The sequence below is a fragment of the Cavia porcellus genome, unplaced genomic scaffold, assembly GCF_034190915.1.
Source record: "Cavia porcellus strain 051 isolate PalLab524CR breed Dunkin Hartley unplaced genomic scaffold, mCavPor4.1 scaffold_2, whole genome shotgun sequence".
Classification (NCBI taxonomy): domain Eukaryota; kingdom Metazoa; phylum Chordata; class Mammalia; order Rodentia; family Caviidae; genus Cavia; species Cavia porcellus.
Window position 1 is genome coordinate 18,418,416 of NW_026947485.1, and position 25,877 is coordinate 18,444,292.

The 25,877-nt window shown below is 35.5% G+C and overlaps 1 protein-coding gene across 13 annotated transcripts in view; it reads right to left on the reverse strand.

The window, feature by feature from the left end:
* The window catches only part of Dgkb (diacylglycerol kinase beta), a 645,864-nt gene that overhangs the window by 259,754 nt on the left and 360,233 nt on the right, over positions 1 to 25,877 (reverse strand). For all 13 annotated transcript variants that reach the window (XM_063238955.1, XM_063238993.1, XM_063238976.1 and 10 more), the window contains one exon: positions 5,839 to 5,903. In XM_063238955.1, the coding sequence (XP_063095025.1) occupies positions 5,839 to 5,903 (65 nt within the window). The remainder of the gene's footprint in view (positions 1 to 5,838; positions 5,904 to 25,877) is intronic.

A 25,877-nucleotide genomic window follows, 5' to 3' on the forward strand; every position in this document is an offset into this window, starting at 1 on the left:
AATATGAACTCAGTATTATGTTAGAGTTTAGAAAGTTGAATGGCACTTTTCCATGTAACAGTTAATTTAAGTCTTCATGGAAACGTGGAAAGAATATGGTTTAAATTGTTCAACTAGCAATCTCTCAAGCACCGGAAAAATCATTAACCAACCCAATCTTTTCAATTTCTGTCATAAGAAGAATAAAAAGCAGAACTACATATTTTGGTAATTAATTTCCTCAAGATAATGTTAGAGACATCATGTTCCCTAAAATATAAATGAATTTCAAGGTGAGCATGGTAGAAGATGCTATTAGTGACTTATGATTTATTGTGACAGAGATTTTGTCTTAAACACCATTATTAGGTGTAGTACTATAAAAAATCCTTTGTAAATTCCCCAAAACATGAAAGCATTATCTCATGGGAAGCTTATCTAGTGTTAAAAATCCAAAGTTATCTACCTTTGTTGCTCTGAAATTGCTTGTGTACAATATGTCTTCTTCACAGAAATTTGTCAGAAAGATTTCATATGCTGAATAGTTGTATTACACTTTAAGCAAGTACCTAAAGTCTTGGAGCTGTGACACAATATATAAAAGTGTGGGTTGAAATATACATGCCTAATTGAGCATATAATATGCAGAATTTTAGAGTTATTACCTTAAAAAGTAGTCAGCCAATTGCTTATTTACAACTGGTTATTATACATTCAACATCATTTTTTTTTCATTTTCCCCTAATTTTTTTTAAGACTATAACACTTTAGATTGAAGAACTGCAATGAAAGTCAAACAAATTAAAGTTCAAAGCATAAGTGAGCATGAGAGGGACAATGAGTACTCAAGAACTTCACAAGGGACCAGTCACTGGGCCACAGATGAGTTCCCTGTAGTCTGTCCTTTTTATCTTGTCCACCCTCCTGACTCAGAGTTTGTATCCATGACAACCAGGACTACTTGGTCCAGTATCAGGACAGACCAAGGCGATCATGTAAGAAAGGTTTGAGAGCAGAGTGAGAGGTCAGAGGTAATCACCTCCAAGGCCAAGATGCTTCCTCCCTCAGAGGTCTGGCTCCTGCCCTTGGCAGTGCTGAACACATTCTAAATCCTTCTCGGTGACCAGTCTGCTCTACAACAGAAGCAGGTGTCTTCCTGTACCACTGCATCCTTTGTGTCCAGCACAGGAATGACTAAGGGTGTCCAGGAAATAAGAGCTGTGGCTAATGCTCATGAGACATGGTTGACTCAGGACCCTCCTGAAGTAGCCATTTTTCCCTTATACAGCTTTTAGTTGCCTCTATGCTCTTTAAAATCCATGGCCACAATTCTGGTGCTGTCTGTACTGTAAGCTCAAAGAGCCTTGGCTGGACAAGGGGAAGATGGCAAGCTGAGTCTCTCAGGAGCAGATGACAAATCTGGAGTGCCCTATGCTGGGATATTCTTTCCTGTCCACACCTGCTTAGCTTATTTATTTGAAGGATTCTTGGTTGTTAACCTCTCATATTGGGTTCACACATCACCTCTTCCAGAAAGCCTTTCTGGACTTCTTCTTCCCAAGGCCACTGCTCTTAGGTAGACTTTTCAATACCTAAATAATATAGTCCCTCGAGCACAGGAACTACACAAAATACATCCTTCTGTGACCCTCATCTAGCCATTCACAGTACCAGAATGGGCTCAGGTGAACATTACCAAAGGTATCACCTCTTAGGTAAGAGATTCAATTCTGGGACAGATAGATCGTGTCCACTTGATTGCTTGACTCAATTCATACCTCACTCTCAGCTAACTGATTACTAAAATGACCAGCAGATTCAGAGACATAGTTCTAAATTACTATGCTGAATCGTCAAAATGCACATTACACTTGTAAGCTTTCTTAGAGAAACCAGGGCAGGAAGTGCTCCTTACTCTCTGGTACTTGGAAATGCCAGTATATGGAAATTTTACACTGGGGTTCATCCTTCTCTATTCTGCTCAACATTCCTGTTCTCCCTCCATTTTCTCCTCTCCTACAAAGAAGAGGCTATGGCAAGAGCTAAATACTGGTAGTTTGGTCCAGAGGAGCAAAGTCCGGGCATCAGGAATAAAGCAAATGAAATGAAGTAAGGTTCATAAGAATGGGAGATAACTTAAGGTGATACATTTCCAGGCTGAGAACTGCTTCATGGGAATACAGCTGCTTGCCAGGCCCTGGAAAGGATATCTCACAGCAATTCACAAAAGGGAGAAGACAGAATGTCTTCGTGGTTCTCTCCCACCTCCCATTTTCCATTAAACAGATTTTATCCCATGAATAGTAATATGCCCACACTGCTAGATGGCTAGTAGGTATTTCAAATGGGACATTCAATTTACAGCTGAAAAGCTCTTGGCTCAGAGCTGGTGAGCTCCGGAGAGAGTCTGGTGCAAAGCCTAGGATATGTGCAATATGGTTATTATTTTTCAGAAGAGGAAATGGTGTAGTGGTCAAGCATTTGTTCCAGTCACCTAACCAATAAGTCATGAATTATAGATTTGAACATAGTCTCAATCTGGTTGTTGTAGGCAACTACATAAAAATTTGGATTTTATGTATGAGACAAAGCAGTCACTAAATGGTTTATGAGTTATATGAAATAAAGATCTTTTTTAATGCAATTCCCAGTCTTCACTGTGTTCCATCATTTTATACAGCTATACTGAGGAGAAATAGGTGGTTCTAGAAAGGTAAGCACATCCAAGGCACGGTTTTGAGAGACCTTTAAGAGGAAAAGAGCTCTATTTGGGTTTCAATATTGTCTCCTATGCTTTCATAGTCTTCATTTAAGACTATACCAACCAAAACTGAACAGCTGGTAAGAACCTGGAAGCAACTTGGTGGAGAAACCACAATTAGTGGAACAAGAAATCGACAGAAACCAGGAGCAAAAGGAGCATCTATCTGATCCCTGTGGGTCTATGGGCCTGGGAGCTGGTGTTTATAGATGAACCCTTTGCTGTTGACTAACATGGTCTGTTTTAATGAACAGTGGTCCGCACTGATGCTGTGTGATTGTGCATCTGCTGGCTTTTATTCAGATACATCAGCATAACTTAAATCTGAATGTCCCCCAAACTCTCATGTCCTCAAGGAATGAGATTTTGCAAGGTGATTAGGCCATGAGTCACTGTAGCTGACTTACTATTAGGAGATGGGGGCGGGCTAGAGGTGGATCACTGAGGGTGTGATCTAGAAAGATCTACCTCATTCCTCAGTTCTTCCCTTTATTTCTCTGTTTCTTGGTTCCATGACATGTATATCAAACCCATCCATCAATTACTTGGAACTAGCCAAATGGTGACAGAATTCTCCAAAGATATTAGTCAAAATAAATGTCTCTTCCTTAGGTTGGGAGTGTTTGGTTTCGTGTCTCAGTTACAAGAAAAGGGACTGAGACAGCTCACCAGAAAGGGAGGAAGACCACAGCCTTCCCATTGCATCTAAAGAGCCTTCACCAGGGCAGGCATTTGTATCACTTGCTAAAGGCCAGTTTCTCAAATTGTGCAGGTGTTCTAAACCACTGGAGACCAGATGCCACGGTGTGGCAGGAAAGAGTTCTAATGTCACTACTCACAAAACATTCCTTAAACTCATCATAGGAGTGAGTGGCTCTGAGACATTTTAGAAGGCATTATCAGAATTATTTTTTGTGCCATGTGAAATATTTCCTGTATCTTTTAATAAGCAAGACTTACTCATGCTTAAACTTTGTAAAATTGAATAAGGTAAAGGATTACATCTTAAGAAATTATTGAGGCATACAAGCACGTTATTGTAAGTAGCATCTAACCACATAGTGAGTGGTGGGGGATGTCATGAATTAGTTGAGCTATTGATAATAAAAAATTTAATAGACATGTGAATATAGAAGTGTTATTACTAGGAATTGAAATTATTCTGCAGAAAGGAATTCATTAGCCTTTTACACTGAATGAAGATCATAAATATTGACATTATTATATAGAGATGGTGAAATTTGACTACAAGAAAACACACTGTTGTATCTCTTTATATTTTGATCGTCTCCCCCCACCCTTTGTCTCTCTCCTTTTCTCCCTGTATTTCTCCTCTCTGAGTAAGTTTGGGACATTAGTGCCACGTAGATTTCAGATATTCCCCACAGTGTATCTCTTAAACATTTAGTTGTCTTGGACATTGCCAAAACCCTTCTATATTGCTTTTACCAAGCAGCTTTTTTTGTCCTAAAGGCTGTTATGCTCTGTGAATATAAATTCATGAATGCTTCACAAAATGACATTTAAGAAAGCATAAGCTATTCTACCTTACACAATTACTCTATGTAGGTTAATAGCAACATTCTTTTCTATATTGATTACTCAAGATGTTCCATGAAGCGCTGAGTTCTGGAAAGTGAATATAATTTCAGTGATGTGATAAGAATCTCATAAGACAAAAGGTTACTTCACTTAGACACAAGGAATACTTAGAGGTACAAATTTTAATCAGATAACTTTTCACTTGATTTTGTGTGCATTTGGAAAAAAATCCAAGCAGTACTAAAAATACATAGGAAAAATACAGTTGTCACTGCACTGCTTGGTTCTCCTTCCCAGCAGCAACCACAGTTATAAAACTTTTCCAGATTCTTGTAAAAGTATACCACACACATAAATATCAGCATATGTATTTTCAATTTCCTTTAAAGTGAAAATTACAGCTTTCTAAACTATGAGAGAACAAGTAAACCACAAGTTTGTGAGTTATAATTTATAGAGTAAGAAACAGTTATGGGCAATAATCAAAGAATAGAAGTATTTTTCTAACTAAACCATTTAGGAGAATGTGTTGAAATTAGTAATCTTCAGGTAGAATCTACAAGCCTATTCAGTAAGATGATTCTTGCATAAAGTAACACACTTCAGTCAACTGATTAGAAAGATCTGAGACAGTTTTAGAAAGAAAGTTTCATACAAGATATTTATTATTAATTTACACAGGAGAGAAGGATGTCAGTGTACTGGTGTGTGAACAAATGGGAGAGCAAACATAAGCATTTCAGGGTGCTCTTGTCTAATAGATAAGTAAGCAGTATTCATGTCCCCACGTTGGCTTAGCCAGACACAGAGAACAGAAATTTTGGCTTTGAATGTAAGTGTTAAAGTCACTGAAATATATACCCGGAAATACCAATTTAAGTTTGGAAAGAGCATAAACAGCAGAAAAGATGATTGATTTGTGTACTATTTTTTAGGGAAGTGAGTTGGAGGGAGTTGAATTTTATTTCAACGCAAAGGTCAGTGTTTACATGTGGTAAGGAAAATGCTTCCCAATTGCTATTTTGAGAAAACTCATTTTGATTGTCAAACATTTATTTTTTCTATGAAGGGAAAATCTTTAAAAATATTCTACATTGTTACAGATACTGCTCCAGTTTATCATGCATTTGGTTGTGGCCAACATGAGATGAATATTCCAAACATTAGATGATTTATAAACCTATGTAATAAAGTTACTCAACGCTATCAACTCAGAACCGCATATTTTTCCTTGTGATTAAGAAGGTTCGACATTCATGTACTGAACCACATAAAGAATTCTAGAATGTGTTAATAAACTATTATTTTCATCTTGTACTTGAAAAATTTGTTTTACAATGTATGAATGTTGAGTAGAGATGGGCAGGTTGCATTTCCCATTATTATCAGTCTAAAACCTAAAACATTCAATTAATTTACGTTTTCATATTAATGGTTGCACACAAACCACAGTAGAGCCTCATTTAGTTATTATGTATGAAATGTTTTAAATCTTTTATTATAACACAGTTCATCAACAGCAAAAATAATGTAACTTTTTTCGCTTGGTACCTTACCTACTGTTGAATTTCTCTGGGTGTTTTTCTCTCATGATGTGGAATCTATGTGCAATGGAGGCGTCCTAAGAGGAGAAACAGGAAACAAAAAAGGACATTTTATGATCCTATTACCTTGTAGAAATGCAAGTTGAAAGGAAAACATATTTTTAACTGACTTTTTCTTTGCAATATTATTGTCAAAACAAAGTTCTGAAATTAGACGAAGAAGATTGCACGTTCTCCACCAAGTATGATTTCTATAATTATTGTCACGGTTGGTTATTTATCATATTTGTGTCAAGGAATTGATTTCTATTTTAATTTATAGATTTCTAACAACTTTTTTTCTCCATGCTGAAAGTATGTTTATGATAGTACCTGTGTTCAAAAATACCAAATAGCAGCCAAAAGCATTGTTAAAGAAGGGTTAAAAAGAAGATTTAAGAAAAAAAAATGATCAAATAAAGAACTCCTGCTGCTTTATTTACAGGTAAAAAGACTTGGACGATGCCTCTCCGGCAAAGGCTAGTGTAATACTTGACTTTATAGTTTGTTTCATTCATTTCTCAAATATATAGTTAGTGGCTCTTCATACAAGTAGTTTCAAAAACTATCTTGCCAAATATAGCCATATTTTTTGGAGAATTCAAGACAAGTATAGTTTACCTCTGAGACCCCCAGTGCAACATCTCTGAATCCATTGGGGCATCTCTTACTTTTGGAAATCCTTCAGTTTTTCTTTGATATGGGAATTGAACTGAATGAGTGAGACTGGTAGCATACTGTGATCTCAGCTTTTCAAGCACAGACTGCTCTAACTGACATTAAAAAACCAACCCTGCTATTCCTAGTGAGGAGATATTTTCCCAGTCTTCACCCACACATGATTAATCACTCAAATGACAAATAAATACATTTACCAGTCATCTAAGTAGAAAAGAGCTATTGTTGTAATTAAACGTTAATTTTGTTGCATAGTGAAAATAAAAGAAAAAGAAAGACCAAAACAAAGAAAATAAAGAAGTTGTATATTTGAGGGATTCTTGAAAACACTAATCAAGGATTAAAAGTCTAATGAATGAAATGAAAAGGCTAATGTGCTTACTCATGCATGACAAAGCATGAGGCCCAATAAGGGAGGGACCAATGCCCTGTTGCAGATGGCACAGTTGCTTTCCTGTAAGCGAGAGCTAATTTTAATTTCTTTCTGTGCATTTTACATTCCCAAAGGTGCCAAGTAATTGAGCTATGACAAGGATGTAAAGGTATGGAGAAATGAGCTCAGAAACAACACTGACAATAAAAATTACACAAACAGTCCTTTATTGGTTGCTTTTCTAATGTATAATTCTGTTTAAGGCAAACACCAACTTTCTTGGTTTGCTAAGAAGTAAGAATGTTAGATGCTTTAATTCTATTGATCCAAGAGCTCTCACATATAGACACAGAATCTGTTTCTTTTTATTTTAAATAAACACAATTTTTTAAATATGATATGATTATGTGATATAAATGGAATCATACATTTTAGGTTATGGAGTGGTCTTATTGTGATATAAAATTGTAGAAAATTCTGAATAAAGCTATTAAGGTATATGTGGTATGATTAGTAATTATTTGTTAAATTTATTGAAAATTTATCCCTATTTACATCAATTTAGAATACCTTCCAATTAAATGCACATATCCAGCATAGCAGTCAAACAAAAACAAAGAGTATGAATCAAGACTAAGATGATCAATAATAGCTCCCCATAGAGAGAACATCATTGAATTTGCTTCTACCTGAATTATCTGTTTCTGCTAATTTGAGAAAACAGACTTTAAGCATAGATCATGCATATATTCTCTTCACAAGGGTGTAGTTTTGGAATAAAAAATCTTGTCTTTTCCAAAGCAACACAGCAGGGCACAAAGGAACAAAAGGACAGGAAAGGACAGACAGATACCAAAGGCCACTTGAATAAACTTGACTAAGCTGAGTAAACTGCTAATGTAGAACACTGAAACACCAAGTAGTGAAAGTTAAACTTAATTAGCTCTATCTCCAAGATACTCAATCAATGGATCATTTAGTAAAATGAGGAGTAAAATAAAAACCAGACCTCAACACTGGCAGGCTTTTTCCGTGTTGAATGGGTTCCACTACAAAGAGAGAGCTGGCTTTGCTGGCTATAGGACTGATAAGGGACAATGACAGCAGGTGCTCATTTGGATGAGAATTCAGACCAAATTCACAGGGGACCCTTTCCCTCTGGCAGTACCCCAAGGGGTTTGAAAGAGTACTGCCCAAAGCACAAACTTAATCCAGCAGTTACAGTTCAGGAATCCTTAGGATTTTCTAACAAGACACCAAATAAGAAAAAGCAAACATGGCATTTTATTAATCTTAGCCTTCCACTTCTATTTAGTATACTTTTTGGAAAATAGAAACCAAACAACATTGCTTCCACTTCCTAGAATAGAGAGAATGAATTTAAACAAATTTCCAGTTACAAGTCTTGCTACACTAAACAATTTGCTTGTTAACCAGGAGTCAGAACTTCTTTATCTTTAAAAGAAAATACTTTTAGTCTCTTAAAACACAAAGGTGATGATTACATGAGACTACTGTATGCAGCAATTTAAACAGTACTCTGCAGAGCAGAGATGCCTGTAAATTTTATAAACATAGAAGGACTTTCTCAAAGGTAAAAAAGGTGCTAAACATGCTTAAATTACAGATTTTTCAAACACGCATTTTCTTACTTTCAAACTGCTTTATCATTTCCTGAACTTATAAGTAGTTTAGAAAAGTAATTTTTTTCAAAATCTTATCTAAGACAAATAAAATATAGCAAGTTTATTAAAGCAAAACAAATTGAAACTTTATAGTTTAAGCAATAATTTTCTGAGTAGTTTTTCTAGATAAATATCTATGTCTACATCAACACATGCAAATGATCATACACAAGAGAAGTGGGTTTTGGCTACATTTGTTTCAAATACTGTTTCACTATTATTCTTCTGAAAAGTGTTTTTCTCTTTTCTTATATGAGTTTATTATAAAAGTTAATATTTATTTTTTAAGTTAATATTTAAATAAAACAGACCTAAATCTGCAGGGTTTATTTTAGGTTTATTAAGTTGAAAAAGAATTGTATTCTATAGATTATAACGTTTTCAACTGATAGACTTTATTCTGTAAGTGCTGATATATCTGAGTCTATGACAAATTATAAGAAGAGAATATAATCAATGCTAATGTTTTTTATCAAAATGCAATTTATTTTGCCCAAATTTCGACATAGATACTATCTCTTCTATTCCATTTAAAAATCTATTCTCATAATTTAGCTATTAGGAATCATGTTGTTATAAAGATGTGTATGCATGTAACACTGTAATACAACGTCTTCAAACCTTTGGGAAGATACTCAGGAAAGATATAGTTGGATCAAGTAGAATTTCTAGTCTTAGTTTTTTGAGGAATTGCTACATTGATTTCCACAGTGGCTGTGCAGTGTATAGTTACACCAAAAGTATAGAAGGGTTCCTTTTTCCTTACCAATATTTGTTGTTTTCTGAGTTCTTTTTTAAAAAATTTATTTAAAAGAAAAAAGAGGAAAAAATAAAACAAAACAAAGCGGTGTAAGGGTACAAGTTATACAGAACTACAAAAAAAAAAAAATCACCAGTTAATAGATTACACATTATCATCTTAGAGATAGTTGCTCAAGTCACAGTATCAAAGCATACAAAGTGGACATTCAAACAGTGAGATTGCAAGCAGTTGTGTTCAATGATCCAACCAAAAACATTAATATGGTCATCTATTTAACACCCCTAAACACACTTGCAGTTGTATCCTTTAGAGCACTTTTTTCCCCTCTCTTTTTTACAACAAAATTTACACATTTTGGGTTTTATTACTCCTTAGTTCTTATTACTTTTTTTGGAAGAGAATAAAGTCAAATATGGCAAAACAAAGCTGTCAGTCAAAACCAAGGATAGACATAGTACATGATGTAAAAACAGAATACAAGGTTATCAACAATGGTTACTATAATGCCTCTTGCTTCCTTAAAATGAATTGTCTATCTCATTAGGTATTATAATGTTGAACTAAACAGTAGAGAACAAGACCAATAAAACCTAAACATTGTAAACATTATAGGACTTCCAAGGAGATAATAGTCAAACCAGAATGGGCATCTTAGTGAATCTTATTGCCTTCTAAGTAGTTGCCTATACCCTCAAACTTGATACTATCATACAGAACGGAACAGAGTCTAATCAGTCAAAACAAGATAGTGGGAGTATTACAGGACTTCAAATCAAGTTAATAGGAAATCAAAAAAGTTACTATAATATATCCTGCTAATTTTTAAAAATTTTCCCCTTAATTAAAAAATCATAAAAAATAACTAATTTTTTTAATGAACAAGGGAAAGACTGAGGTAAAAGAGGACATAACAACATAACAATACAGGTCAAGCATGACTGTTTCAATAACCTAGTGCTTCACAACCAAATAACCCGACTTAATAGTAGTTACCATAGGGTTTGTCTTTTTCCTTGAAATATTTGAATATAACTTCATATACTATAGCTTCAAATATTTCCATATCAAGCAGTCTAGAATAAAGCCATTCCAATTAATAAGTGAAGACTTTACAAGGCTTCAAGGCCACATAATGGGGAATCATGATTACCACATACTTTTATATATTTGAATCATTACTTACATTAGGGAAACTATTTGGTATTCACACATGCAAGACTGATGTATTTCACTTATGAGTATGGTCTCAAGTGATCCTTCTTTATAGCTGAGTAATACTCCATTGTATAGAAATACCACAACTTTTTTATCCATTCCTCTGTTGATGGACACTTAGGTTGTTTCCAAGATCTGGCGATTACAAATTGTGCAGCTATAAACATAGGTGCACATATATCCCTGTGGTATGATGCTTTCAGTTCTTCTGGGAATATGCCTAGAAGTGGAATAGCTGGAATAAATGGGACTTCAAATCCCAGCTTTTTGAGAAATCTCCAGACTGACCTCCACAAAGGTTGTACCAGTCTACGCTCCCACCAACAGTGCAGGAGAGTTCCTTTTTCCCCACAGCCTCTCCAGCATTTGTTGTTGTTGGTTTTCTTGATCCTGGCCATTCTTTCAGGGATGAGATGGAATCTCAGTGTGGTTTTAATTTGCATTTCTCTAATGACCAATGATAATGAACATTTTTTCATGTATTTATTTGCCATTTGTATTTCTTCATTTGAGAAGTGCATATTCATCTCAGATGACCATTTTTGGATTGGATCTTTGAATTTTGGGAGTCTGAGTTCTTTTAATTCTTTATATGTTTTAGACAAAAGTCCCTTGTCTGAGGGGGAGTTCACTAAGATCTTTTCCCAGTTTGTGGGTTTTCTTTTCACTATGCTGGAGAATTTTTTTGACATGCAGAAACTTTTCTAATAAGAGGTGGTCCCAGTTACTGATTCTGGGAAGTATTTCCCGTGCGGTTTAAGTCCTGTTCATGAATTCTCCATCTACCCCTATGTCTTCAAGGTTTTTACCCAATTTGTCTTCCAATAGATTTAGAGTTTCTGTTTTAATATTCAGATCTTTGATTCATTTAGATTTTAATTTAGTACATGGTGATAGTCTTGGTTTAGCTTTAGTTTTTGGCAAATGGAGAGTCAGTTTTTCCAGCATCATTTATTAAAGAGACTGTCGTTTTTCCAGTGAACCTGCTTGGCTCCTTTATCAAAGATAATGTGATTGAGTGTATTTGTAGTTGTGGTTGTATCTTCTAATCTATTTCATTGATCTTCGCCTCTGTTTTGATTCCAGTACCATGTTGATTTTACTACTGTTGCTTTGTAGTATAACTTCAAGTCAGGGATTGTGATGCCTCATGCCTTGCCTTTGATGTTTAGAATTGCCTTTGCTATTCTAGGTCTCTTCTGGTTCCAGATGAATTTTAGGAGTGATTTCTCTAGATTTATAAGGTATGTTGATGATATTTTTATTGGGATTGCATTGAATCCGTATAACAGTTTTGGCAGAATGGCCATTTTCACAATGTTTGTTCTTCCTATCCATGATCAAGGGATGTCTTTCCATTTTCTGAGATCATCTTCAATTTCTTTTTTCATTTTCAATTTCCCTGTATAGGTCTTTCACTTCTTTCTTACTGTTATAAGAGTAATTCCTAAATATTTCATTTTTTTTGCTTGCTAGTGTTGAGAGTATGGTTTCTCTTATTTCCCTCTCTGTGATTTTGTTGTTAGTGTATAGGAATGCTATTGATTTCTGAGTATTGATTTTGTATCCAGCTACATTACTAAATTTATTTATTATATCTAAGAGTCTTTCAATGGAGTTTAGGGGGTCTTCTATGTAGAGTATCATGTCATCTGCAAACAATGATAATTTAACTTCTTCTTTTCCTATCTTTACGCCTTTTATTTCTCTCTCTTGTCTAATTGCTCTGGCTAGTACTTCCAGTACTATATTAAATAGGAGTGGTGATAATGGACATCCTTATCTTGTGCCTGATTTTAAAGTAAACGCTTTCAATTTTTGGCCATTTAGTATGATGCTGGTTGTTGGTTTGTCATAAATGGCCTTCATTATATTGAGGTAAAGACTATCTATTCCAATTTTCTGTAAAGTTCTTATCATGAATGAATGTTGGACCTCATCGAAGGCTTTTTCTTCATTTATAGAAATGATCATGTGATTCTTACTTTTGGCTCTATTGATATGGTGGATTGCATTTTATTGATTTACATATGTTGAACCATCCCTGCATTCCTGGGATGAATCCCACTTGGTCATGGTGTATAATCTTCTTGATGATTTGATGCATCCTATTTGCCAAAATTTTATTGAGGATTTTTGCATCTGTGTTCATTAGGGAGATCGATCTATAGGTCTCTTTTTTAGTTGGGTCTTTCTCAGGTTTTGGTACTAGAGTAATATTTGCTTCCAGGAATGACTTAGGAAGGATTGCTCCCCTTTCAATTTCTTTGAATAGTTTAAGGAGTGTCGGTATTAGGTCTTCTTTGTATTTCTTGTAGAATTCTGCAGTGAATCCATCTGGGCCTGGCCTCTTCTTTGTAGGTAAGGACTTAATTACATTTTCAATTTCATTAATAGAGGTTGGGTTATTCAGCAGTTTTACATCCTCTTGATCTAGCTTTGGTACTTCATACATTTTTAAGAATCTGTCTATTTCTTCTGTTTTATCAAATCTTTGAGAGTAGAGGTTTTCGAAATAGGTGTTGATGATCTTCTGTATTTCTGTAGAGTCTGTAGTGATTTCACCTTTTACATTTCTTATTGCATGAATTTGAGCTTTTTCTTCCCTTTTTAAAATAAGTTTGGCTAGGGGCTTATTGATTTTATTTATTCTTTCAAAGATATTATTTATTCTTGATTCATTGATTCTTTGGATTGTTTTCTTAGTCTCTATTGCACTGATTTCTGCTCTGATTTTTATAATTTCCTCTCTTCTTTTGGCTTTGGGCTTGACTTGCTCTGCTTTTTCTAGCTGTTTGACGTATAGCATCAGGTTATTTATTTGTATTCGTTCTGTTTTCCTGATGTGGGAACTCAATGCAATAAATTTTCCTCTGGGGAGGACCTTACCTTCGATAAGGTCCTCTCCTTTCAATGCATCCCACAGATTCTGGTAAGTTATATCTACATTTTCATTTTCTTGTAGGTGTTTTTTAATTTCTCCTTTAATTTCTTTTGTGACCCACTGATTACTCAAGAGTGTGTTATTCAGTTTCCATGTGTTTGTGGGATTTTTGCAGTATTTTTTATCATTAATTTCTAATTTCAGAGCGCTATGATCCAATAACATGAAAGAGATGATTTCAACTTTTTTGTGTTTGTTTAAGTATGTTCTGTGAGCTAATATATGGTCTATTTTAGAGAATGACCCATGTACTGCTGAGAAGAATGTATATTCTGGTGTTGTTGGGTGGAACATTCTGTATATGTCTATCAAGTCCATTTGTTCGCAGATGTGATTCAGTTCTGTTATTTCTTTGCTCATTTTCTGTCTGCTTGATCTGTCCCTTGGTGTCAATGGCGTATTAAGGTCTCCTGTTACAATTGTGTTCCTGATAATTTGAGTTTTCATTTCTGTTAATAGTTGTTTTATATAACTGGGTGCTCTGGAGTTTGGTGCATATATATTTAAGATAGTTATCTCTTCCTTTTGGAGTTTTCCCCTAACGAGTATGTAGTGACCTTCTTTGTCCTTTATGGTCATTGTTGTTTTAAAGTTCACGTTGTCTGCAAACAGAATGGCTACTCCTGCTTTTTTTTTTTTTTTTTTTTTTTTGGATTCCTGCTGCATGAAGTATTGTTGTCCATCCTTTGACTTTCAGTCTGTGAGTATCCTTCTGGGTTAGATGGGTTTCCCGTAAACAGCGTATGGTTGGATTTTGTTTCTTGATCCATTCTGCTAGTCTGTTTCTTTTTATTGGTGCATTGAGACCATTTACATTAATGGTTATAACTGTTATATGCTGGTTTAGTGTTGGCATGTTATCTCTCTGCTGTTGCATCTTTATCTTTCTGTTCTGTTTAATTATCTGCTTTGCATAGTGGTTTTTTCCTTTGTGTATCTAAACTGTCTCTCAATATTTTTTGCAGGGTTGGCTTGGTGTTCATGAAGTTCTTCAGCTATTCTTTGTCATGGAAGTATTGTATTTCAACATCAATTTTGAACGATAGTTTTGCAGGGTACTTCAGTCTAGGTTGGAAATCATTTTGCCTTAGGATTGGAATACTTCACTCCATGCTCTTCTTGATTTTATTGTTTTGCTGAGAAGTCTGCTGTGATTCTGATAGGTTTTCCTTTATAAGTGATCTGTCTTTTCTCTCTAACAGCTTTTAATAATCTATTCTTGTGTTGGATTTCTGGGATGGTGATTATTATATGTCTGGGTGTAGTTTTATTTTGGTTATGACTATTTGGAGTTCTAAAGGCTTCACTGAATCTGATGTCGGTTTCTGATCTCATGCTTGGGAAATTTTCAGCTATTCTCTAAATATTCTCTTGACATCCTTTATGTTGTCCCCTTCTTTTTCATTAATCCCTATCAATCTTATGTTATTTTTCTTTGCATCATCTTGCAGTTGTTGAATTGTTATTTCCTGATTCCTTGTTATTTTTAAAAGATCTTTCCTTTCCTGTTCACTAGCTGCAATCCTGTCTTCAAGGTCTGAAATTGTATCTTCACTTTCATTGAGGACTTTTACAGCTTTCAGTAGAGTTTTTGATTTCCTGTATATCTCTGTGCATCTGCATTATGTATTCTGTTTGTTTCTTATATTATTCATCTAGGGATTCTATCTTTTTTGTTTAGTTCCTCCAATTTTTTAACTGTGTTTTCTTTAGATATATTCAGAATCTCTTTCGTTTCTTTTATCATTTCTTCTTTTACCTGGGAGATTATTTCGAATTTGAATTCCTTTAAAGCTTCCTGGAGTTGCTTGCTAATTTCAGTAGCTATTATGTCCGATATTTGAGGTGAATGACATATATTTTCTTCTATATACATCGCTTCTAGAGTTTCTTGAGATGGGCTGGAGGTTTGAGGTTGTAATTTGGTCTTTCGTTTTGTCATTTTCCTGTATTTCTGTGTTTCAAGTGTTATTTGAAAGCTTCCTCAGGGTCTGTTGGAAATCCACTTCTAAATTCGCAACTCCTGGGACTCTGGCACTCAGTTCCCCCAAGCCACTGGGCCTGTAGAACCAATGGCCCTCTTCTGCCTGTTTAGAACTCCATAGTTTCAGATAAGCTGGGCTCCAGGGACACTGTGAACCCGCCTGCTTGCTGGAAGCTCCACAGTTCTCCAAGAGCAGCCAGAATGGGGAGGGGGATGTAGATGCCTCAGACCCACTTAGTCACTTCACTGCACCCTGAAGCCTGGAGGGTCCCGAACAGTCTGGGCTTGGGGTAGAGTGCACTGGGCACCTACCGCAGGCCACGGGGCCTCTGGAACTGGTGATGCTCGCCTGCTTGCTGAGATATCCACAGTCCTCTAGACACACGGGGAGGCTAATGCAGGTGCCCCAGATCATTTTCTGAGTTCTTGATGATAGCTGTCCTTCCTGGAGTAAGATAGAATCTCAGTGTTTTGATCTGCATGTTTCTAATGGTGAAAGTGGCTGAATATTTCTTTATATACTTATTTATTGGCCATCTGAATTCTTTTAGAAGTGTCTAATCAGTTTAATTGCCCATTTTTGCCTGAGTGTTTTATTTTAGTGGGGGTTCAAATGTTTTTTTTTTTAAGTTCTTTCCACATTCTAGATATTAGTCCTCAATCTGAGAAGTTGGAAAAATGTTTCCACATTCTATTTGCTGTATCCTTTGCTGTACGAAACTTTTAATTCGATGTAGTCTAATTTTTAAATTCTTGGCATTATTTCTTGTGCAATGGGGCTTAATAGAGAAGCAGCCTATATACAGATGAATGGAGGACCTGGGCATATCTCAGTGGCACAAGGGCCTGCCTGGCAAATGTGAGGTCATGAGTTCAGTCCCTGGTTCCAAAAAACTAAACAAATGAGCAAAAAACAAAAAACCAAACCCAAAAGCAGTCAAATAGAAAAAGAAAATACAGTATATAGGCACAGAATGAATTACTACTCAGACATAAAGAAGGATAAATTTGAGTTATTCATGTAACAACAAATGGATCTTGAGACCATACGCAAAGGAAAATAAATCAAACACAGAAGATTAAATATCATAGTTTCTTCTAATGAGAGGGAACCCACATATAAATAAAGAGCAAAATAGAAGAGACATGATAGAAAACAGGCAAGGAAACTTGGAGGAGATCGAAAAGGTACCTAAGGAAGAAAGGAACAGAGTGGTGAAGTAAATTTTTATACTGACTGCTCAAGACGAATGAACTTTTTACATGTATACAGCATATACCAAGATTCGTGTTTGTGTGTGTCAATAAATATGTGAAAATTTTTTCGCCCACAATTTTTTTTTTTTAAATTTCAAACAATATTTTACATTTTATTATATGGCCATTGGACTTCTGCCTAATGCCAATCTGATTAGGAGCTGTGTGATAACAGAAGGAAAGCCAATTTTTTAAAACTTTCACTGCAGACAGCAGGGTGCAGAAGCAAAGAGTTAGAAATAAAGAAAGACCGACAGAAACAGCGATCAGAGCTGTTCATGTATCAGTATCTAAGAACCATCAGTACCCAATTGAGCAATATAAATACAAATAAATATATACTTAAATTTCATAATTTTTGAATTTTCATAAAGTTTAATAATGTTTATAAAGATATTTGAAAATATGCTTAATCAAAAAAATTAAAAAAACCTTGAATTAATTACTATTTCAGAAATGTACAAATGATCAATTTGAATTTTAATTCCAAACTAGAAAACGCATACCTAAAAGCATAGAATAGGATAAAAATATCTTCCTTAAGTTGTAATACTCTTACTGAAAATTCCTCCGATTTACACATATTTCAAACAGAAGAGCTCAAGAAACTGGAAAAGCTAGTTCAGGAGATCAGGAAAAGATTTGACCTTAGAGAATTCAGAGACACATGCCAAGGAGAGAACATAAATGCTAACTTCCATATCAGCACTGACAGAAGCTTCTGGAACAATTTCTTCACATAATTAACCTTCTGTTTTTTGAGTAAATTTGTAGAAAGAATAATACAATTACTATACACTGTATGACTTTTATGATCAAATTTTTTCTTAACTATAAATTTTACCATACTGAACTAAGTCCTGATTTGCTTTTACTGAAAAAATGAGACTTTTTTCCCTCTGAGAGCACCTGTTTTAATTAAAAATGTCTACATTTGGAAACCTAAAAATTGCAAATGAAGCAAACTTTTGAGAGCACTCAACTGGTGTTCAAGTTAAAACTGAATGCAGGCTTCCACTTCTTCAAATTAGTGGGGAATGATCCAGTAAGGTCCTGCAACTGTCTGAAACTTTCATTCACAACAGCAGCTGAATATTGTCAGGACATCTCTTTGTACAAAGCTAAAGGATAGGAAAAAAATGTGTTCTTTATGTCATATGCTCAGAGTTTGGAACTAAAATAGCAAAGAAACATTTAAATCAGAATTGTTACTGGAAAAATTATTAAAATTAAAGATCTAAAAAAATCTAAAAGATAATAAAATTGTAGTTTGGTGAAGCAGTAATAGAATAAATAGAATAAACTGATTTTCATCAAAGCCAGTTTGCTGAAACGCTGACATAAATGGAGGTTTTCTAGAAAGACTGTAGGAATACAGAGGTGGCCTGGCAAGGGAGACCCTGGATGTTTCCTTTCACTGAGAAGATCAGACCCCTCAGAGAAAGCCTTGCTGTGGATCTCCAGTGGAAAGCTTCAGCCCATGACATGATGAGAATCTGTTTTCCTCATGTGCGTTAGGAGAGACATCAACACACTTCACATACAAGGTCAGGACAGGAGATAACCTGTGAGAGCAGACTCTGAGGACCTGGAACACTGGCCTCCTTGCTAAGGCACAAGGATGCAAGATAGGGAGTAATTTAGAACAGACAAAGGTGGAGCCTTGCTCGCATTTGGGTAGGGTAGTTTCCTGCTTTGCAGTTAGACAGTTTCAAGCCTGCTACACTTGTGCCATCTGTATTTGCTGCTTCCTCCTTTAAAAATTGAAAAATTTTCATTTATACACTATCAGATTTTTAGAAATAGTAAGATTTTTTTTTTTTACAAAATACTTTATCCCTTCTACAGTGTCCTCAGTAAGCAAACAAGAAAGCTGTCATTGTAGTGCTCAAACGATAGGTGTTAATAAACTAACAGTCAAAAAATAATATGCTCAGGAAAAAACACCTCAAAGGTGTCTTTCTTAGTCATTTTTAGCCATTGCAACCCAATACACAACACTCAAAATTTAGAGAAAGAAAGGTATATTTTGGTTCAAGGGTTACAATCCCTGGTTGACTGGCACCAGGGCATCCACAGTATGGTGGGTAAAAGAGTCAAATGGAGGAAAGTGGCTCATGACTTGGCAGCTAGGAAGCAGAGACAGAGAGGAACCAGGCCATGAGGCAAGCTCTCACACCCACAGTGACCTGCCTCTTCTGAGCAGAGCCCAACTCTGAACTGCACATTTAGCTGAAGAATCACGGTGCATTGTTCCACTAATGAGTATAGCACCTTCTATGATCCAATCCCCCGCTAGCAGCCTACATCTCAGCATGTTAGTGCCTGGGGAGGGGGTACTTTGGATCCAAGCAATGACGGTGTCTTAAGATAGTATCCATCTGATTCCATGTCACCTGACTAGAAAATATGTATCCACATATCTTTTCTGTCATCATCACAGACCCAAAATATTTCAAAAGTTCTGGCAGAATCCATTGAATCATATGGTATTCCAGTGTGTTTTTCAAATTTCTGAACTCTTTGCAATACAATTCTTATTTTATCATCTGCAGTCTTCTTTGCTCTTTAGAAAAAAATGAAAATCATATAAGCTTAATTAAACTATTTTTTTATAATCATGACACTTTCCTGAGTTCTTGAATTTAGAAAATCAGGTCAATGCCTTACACTGTAAAAGATTTTTTCCAATAGTAAGTTAAACACTCAGCAATATTCTAGTATTTTTATAATTTGAGATTCAATAAAACAATACATTTTTTGGTTAATGTAGAAATGTTGGGCTCATCAATTACATGTTTTTCTGAGTTTGATTTGTTTGCTTCAGCATTCATTCATTCATCAGATAAAAGCTCCAAATGTGTTTAATGTTTTCATGTACATCTGCAAGGATGGTCTTGCTGCTTTTGAATATGTAGGAGGTTGAAAGGTAACAGCATTTTCCACACGAAGGTAGGCATAATGTTTGGGTCTGCAAAATGAATCTAAGTGAAATCCTCATGTAAGGTCACCTGTCATTAGACTGTGGTTGGGATGACCAAAGTATGATCAACAACCAAGAAAGCGGGATGCATCTGAGAAGAAAGAGGAGCTGCTACAGAACGTGGAAGGAGGGCGTCAGAAGAGGACAGGCCTGGTAAACACAAAATAGCTGGAGAAATGAAACAGGAAAAAAATTCACTTTACTATCTTTAAGTGGAAAGGGGAATGGATGCCAAGGTGAGCAAGGAAGTAGGCCTGGTGAAGAATCTGAGCTGCTCCTACAGTGGATTATATCGCAGCTAGGAGATCGATCAATTTTTAGCACTAAAATTAAAATAATACAAATTTCATAGAAAAAGTGTAAATACTCGCTACAATGTTCATAAACTCAATGCATGTTAAAAGTATTGATATAACAATCAAGACAAAGATACAAACTACAATTAGAAATTTTACTTCATGTAATGTTCTTAGAAAATCTTCATGGTTAAACTGTTGCAGAGAAAAATAAAAACAAAATCTTGGAGGTTAATCGTTTTATTTTATTTTATTTTTTTATCGGTACCAGGGATTGAACTCATGACTGCCTGCTTGTAAGGCAGGTGCTTATGCCGCTGAGCTAAATCCCCAGCCCGTAGGTTAATTATTTTATATGACAGCTTAAGTCAATAAGTACCCAAAGCAAAAATCAAAATCAAACAATGTGCATATATATATTTTATAGTTATGTACTGTCCCTAAGATTTACTTCCAAAAATATTTTAGCTTTATAAGAGAAATTATTTTCAAAATAAATATAATTATATTCTTTATGTTCAAAAATAATCAAGTCAATAGTTTGGGTGATTTGACGAAGGCATGGCAAAGTGACAGTACACAGAATCTTTCTTTGAATCTCATTTCATGATGGGCAGCCACGTGCTCAGCTAATAAACAAATTATTCCTGGGTTTCCTGCTTTGCTTTGTAACTTAGGAATGGTTTATCGAGATGCTGTTTCCACTAGTCCACCACCACCAAGTCACCCATGGCAATGTGGGTGTAACTCTGAAGGAAGCAGTGGATAACTGGAACTCTGGAGTTGCCGAGAGCTGTGGGGATCCTGGTAGGAAGGAGCCTGGGCTTGAAAACCATTGGAAGCTACTCCACTAACCTCCAACTGATTTCCTCCATACATCTTGGTGCCTGCCAACAAAGCTGCAATTTATAACTTTTTGTCTCAGGAAGTTGAACATAATCTTAAATGAAATAAACCTATCCATTACCTCACTATCTCATTCAAGTGTTCTACAAAGTTCTGCAATGGTGATTTGTTTTACATATTTCTCTCTATTACTTTTTTCCTGTGGTTAAAATAACAAATCTTTAGCAGATTTATTGTACAGGGATTTGATCGGTATATTAGCTGGAAACAAAATAACAGACACAAATTAAAGGAGGAGAGACTTATTTTGGCTCATAATTTGAGACTTCAGTCTATGATCAATTTGCTCTAAAGTATCTTTAAGTAAATTATATATTTTGACTTGTAGTTTTGGTATATTTTCACATTTTTAAACAGAAACAAAAATAGGGTGGATACTAATGCTTTTATTTTAGAATAAAATCTATATGGGTTTAAGGAATTTTTCTAAAATAATGCATCTTTCCAGAAATGAACCTAAATTAGTCTTTGATTCTCAATCCATGACTTCACTCTGCTTCTATAACTATTTCAGCAGAATTCATTATTCACTTTCATTAGGTGTTAATTTTGTTTTTCAAGAATTAGGGATCAGACAAAAGACCTTTGCACTGAGGTATGAATCTGCCTTTTAAAATTTTTCCTTTTTATTTTCAGATAAAGTCTTACTCACTTGCTAAGTTTTCCAGGCTGTCTTCAAATCTGAGGCCCCCTTGTTTCAGCCTCCCAGAGTGCTGGGATTTTAGACAAGTGCTACCAAACGTGACCAGAATTAGTTATTTTTCTCTAAATTGTTCCAGCATTCCTGGTTCTTAATACCATTAACAGCTATAATATATTTTCTAAAACAATCAGTATTATTCAGAAAATAAGAAGAAGCTACTTATGTCTATATTTTTATTGTTAACCTGATGGCAACTTTCATCTAATAATGGCAATGGTCATTGTAAATGTTAGAAAACAAAATGTTGACAGATTCTTGTTAAGCAATAAAGGATATTCTCAATTATTCTTTGTTTTTAAAGATAAATGTTATTTTAAATATCCTTTCATGCAACCATAGTCCTTAAAAAGAGCCAAATCAGTAAATAAATAGCTTGAAAATATGATCAGAGACTCTTAATTTATCTAATTTAATTTAGAAGTCCTGAGTTCAACATCCCTCAGCAAAAATCTTCAGAAAAAGCATCCACAGAACTCTTAACTAAACTAGATTTGAAACAGGATAAAGAAGTATGACATCATCCTCACAAATCAGATTGAGTTTACAATATACTACTTCTAATGCAATATAAAAATTAAATCCTATTCATACCTAGAAACCATTTCCAGAAGAAAAGTTAGAAGGGAAAATTGCTTCTGTTAATCTTTGCTTATTCTGCCCCCAAACCGAGCTGCAAGCGATCCATCCTGGCTGTTTCTCTCCTTGGGCGGTGCTGACAAGGGCAAAGGTTTAAGGTGCGAGCAGGGGAGCAGGCTTGGTGCTGCTGGAGGAAGGCAGCTGTACACTGGGGCAGAGAGCTGGGCTCCAAAGCCCTCAGAAAGCATCCAAAAATAACAATGGAAAAACATACGTGACATATTTGCTCACATTCCAACTTAAAATATCCAGTCCTCATGTAAGCAAAAGTGTCTTGCCTTTTGGTTTTTTGAAGGTAAGTAAATGTATTTATCATACTTCTTAGTATAATAGAGATATCAGCATATTAGAAATATTGCATTAATCTGTGATTCACACAAATCCCCACTCTCCAGTGTTATCCTATGAAGTGTTCCTGGGAAGTCCAAGGTGAGAGAGTGGTCAAAAAATCTTAAATTTCTAAACACCAGCCTTGAGCATTTGTAGCGAATTCAGTCTTAAATTTGCCATGTGATAAGCTGTTAAGACATGCAACCTGTAAATGTTAAAATGACTATAATCATCTGTGATGGGACACACTGCTGACACACAAGGACCCACTACCACCCTTTGCAGACTTTCTCCAATTAAGCACTCTTCCTTTGTTCTCTGCAAAGAGAAAGTTCAGTTCAATTGGTACTGATTCTCTGGGGGAAAAGTACAATCTGAGAAGGACGGATAGTCTTTGAAACAGCTGTTTAAGAGAGACAATGTAATTTGGGTCACACCTTATGAAGCTCAGTTATGAAAAACAGAGCAAAGATCAAGTTGACCACATAGTGTAGTGGAAGACAAACTAGGAAGCTGGGTTGGTCAGAGAGACTGCAGGTGCCAGAGCTTGAGGGCAGAGGCAATGTTAATATGAATTGTTATGCTCAACGTTCAGTCTGGGTCCAAAATAGCACATTAGAGGTTGTTTCTTTATAAGCAATGCAGTCATTTTATTATTTATTTTACAGTTCTAAATATTTAACACTGTTGTTCTTTGAAATCACCTTCTGCGCACATTTATTTTTCATGCTATTTTATCCTAGGAAAGTGATATAAAAAAAATCTTCTTAGAAACGGGTCATGTCTATATAACTTAATGTTATTGGAGCTAGCAGTGACATCTTTTCCTGGCAAATATGTGGGGTGCGGTGGCCGATTTTCTGAGCTGGAGGTACAGCTGCCCAGAACCCTTCTAGACCTGATGATTGTCAGGATCTGATGGTGTTTGCAAGTCTTTTTCACTCTACTTGGCCAACAGCATTTCACACAAGGACTTACAAGATACTGGACACGTTCTCTACGCTTCTCAAAACTGCATGCACTGTGAGGGGCTCTCCTCCTCCATTCTAAAACTAGACTTCCATCTGTGCTTGGATTCTGTCTCTTGTCCATCTTTTGGATGCTATATTCCCTCAGGAATATATGTTCTTTCTGTCCTGTATTCTCATCCTTAAGCTTCTTTTTCCTTCCCAAAAATTGCTGTGGTACCTGAACAAAATTTTACATCTCCCGTGCTTGCTGTCAGAGTCTTCTCCATTTTCACTGAAACCTCTTAAAAGAAGTGACTAAAACCTGTATCTCCATTTCCTTACTTCTGACTCTACTCCAACCCTCTAGTGTCTAGTCAGATCTCAACAGCACACACACACACACACACACACGCACACGCACTATGCAAGATGGGCCTCTTGTCTAACCCTCTCTCTATATTGTACTGCAGTGGGACACTTTACTCCATTATAAACTAAATCCTGGACTTCCTGGTAACTTCCTTTCCCTCTATCTTTTGTTCCTTCCCTTCCTTCTTTCTCCCTTCCTGTCTACTTTTCTTCCTCTGCTTTTAATCTCCTCTCCTCTCCTCTCCTCTCCTCTCCTCTCCTCTCCTCTCCTCTCCTCTCCTCTCCTCTCTTCTCCTCTCCTCCCCTCCCCTCCCCTCCCCTCCCCCCCCCCCCCTCTCTCTCTCTCTTTCAGAAATTTGCACTAGCCAGGCAGGCTCTGTGCTGCTGAGCTATATCCCCAACCCTTTAATATTTTTTTCTTTTTAAGTTGGCTCAGACCAACTCTTGTTTTTCCTCCATTTCTCAGGCCTTGCTTATTTCCTTCCTGGTCTCTAGTAACTACATATTCAGTAATGACAAGCTCTAAAATTCTGTCCACACACTCTGCTTTCTAACTCTGTACAAGTGGAAATGAAAAGGAATGCCCTTTAGCCATGTAAGGGTAACATATGTCATATGATTATAGAGGAAGGGAGATATGAACCATGGAAATGTTATTAACAGGGTGCCACATCATGTTTTAAAATAGTCACTTGGAATTATCACTGTAGTGATAATTCTTCCAGCAGATTTAATAATGGAGAGATAAATGTAGCAGTAGTAGTTTGGATGGAAAAATTGCTTTGAAAATATATGAGAGGAGGATACAAGACTTTGTGATGGTCTAGGCATAGATTTGGCATGGGCCAGGAATGCATGGGCCACATATCACTGTCCAGTTTCTGTCTTGAACTGACAAAGTGCCTCTGACTGAGCCAGAAATGGCACGTAGTTCAGCAGAGATAAAAGTGTCCTTTGAATATATTAAGGCTTTCTGTTTAACATTTTATTGAAATTAATAAAATGCTTTTAAAAATGCTGGAAATGTGAATGAATACAACTGTATCACCCATGTCCAGATGAAATGACCAACAAGATTACATCATCTCCCAAAGTCCAGCTCTCTTAGTGAAAACCTGAACTGTAATCTATTAACATTTCCTAACTAGCTTTGATTTGTTTCTTGATTGCATGTAAAATTACACAGACACACATGTACACACAGATAAAATAATAGATTTGACCTAAACAATGTAAAAACATGCCACTTAACTGTAGACACTGTCTCAGTGTTTGAAAGCCTGAATAGGTAAAAAGCTAATTAAATAATTTCTGGCACTTATGAATGTCTATGAATATAATTATGTGTTGGTTTATGTTAATATTTAAATAATTATCAAAGAAGAGGCTAGATTAATGGTTTATGAGAATCTTGATAAGCTCTATTAAAGAGAAAATAAGGTTGACTTGGAATCTGACATAAAGCGTGTTAAACATTACAATACAAAAATTAATTTTTTTCAAGAATTTTTCTTTCTTTTGAAAGCTGCAAATAATAATGTTTAAACAAAATAACTTTAGATGAGATATATGGAATACTTACATGCAATAGTTAATAATTTAGATTTTATTATTTCATTATTTGAAAAGTATCAATTCTTTTAAACTTGAACATAATAAATAATCAACCTCTGGATTTGTCCTTAGTGATAAAAAATGAAATTAATACTGCAGAGTAAAAATGTTTTCCTTTCAATCTTTTCCTGTTGTTTTTCAGTAGTGGATTATGAGAAAAGTAGTTTTCTTTTTAGAAGTCACGAAAATAGAGTCAAACCACTAGCCCCGATAGGTAAAGTGTTCACTCACGGCAGTTATTTACATTTTTACAAATTGTGTATGAATTTATGAATGTAAAGCTTGACACTGGACATTTTAAGTGCCTGGAGTCTGATTTCATAGAC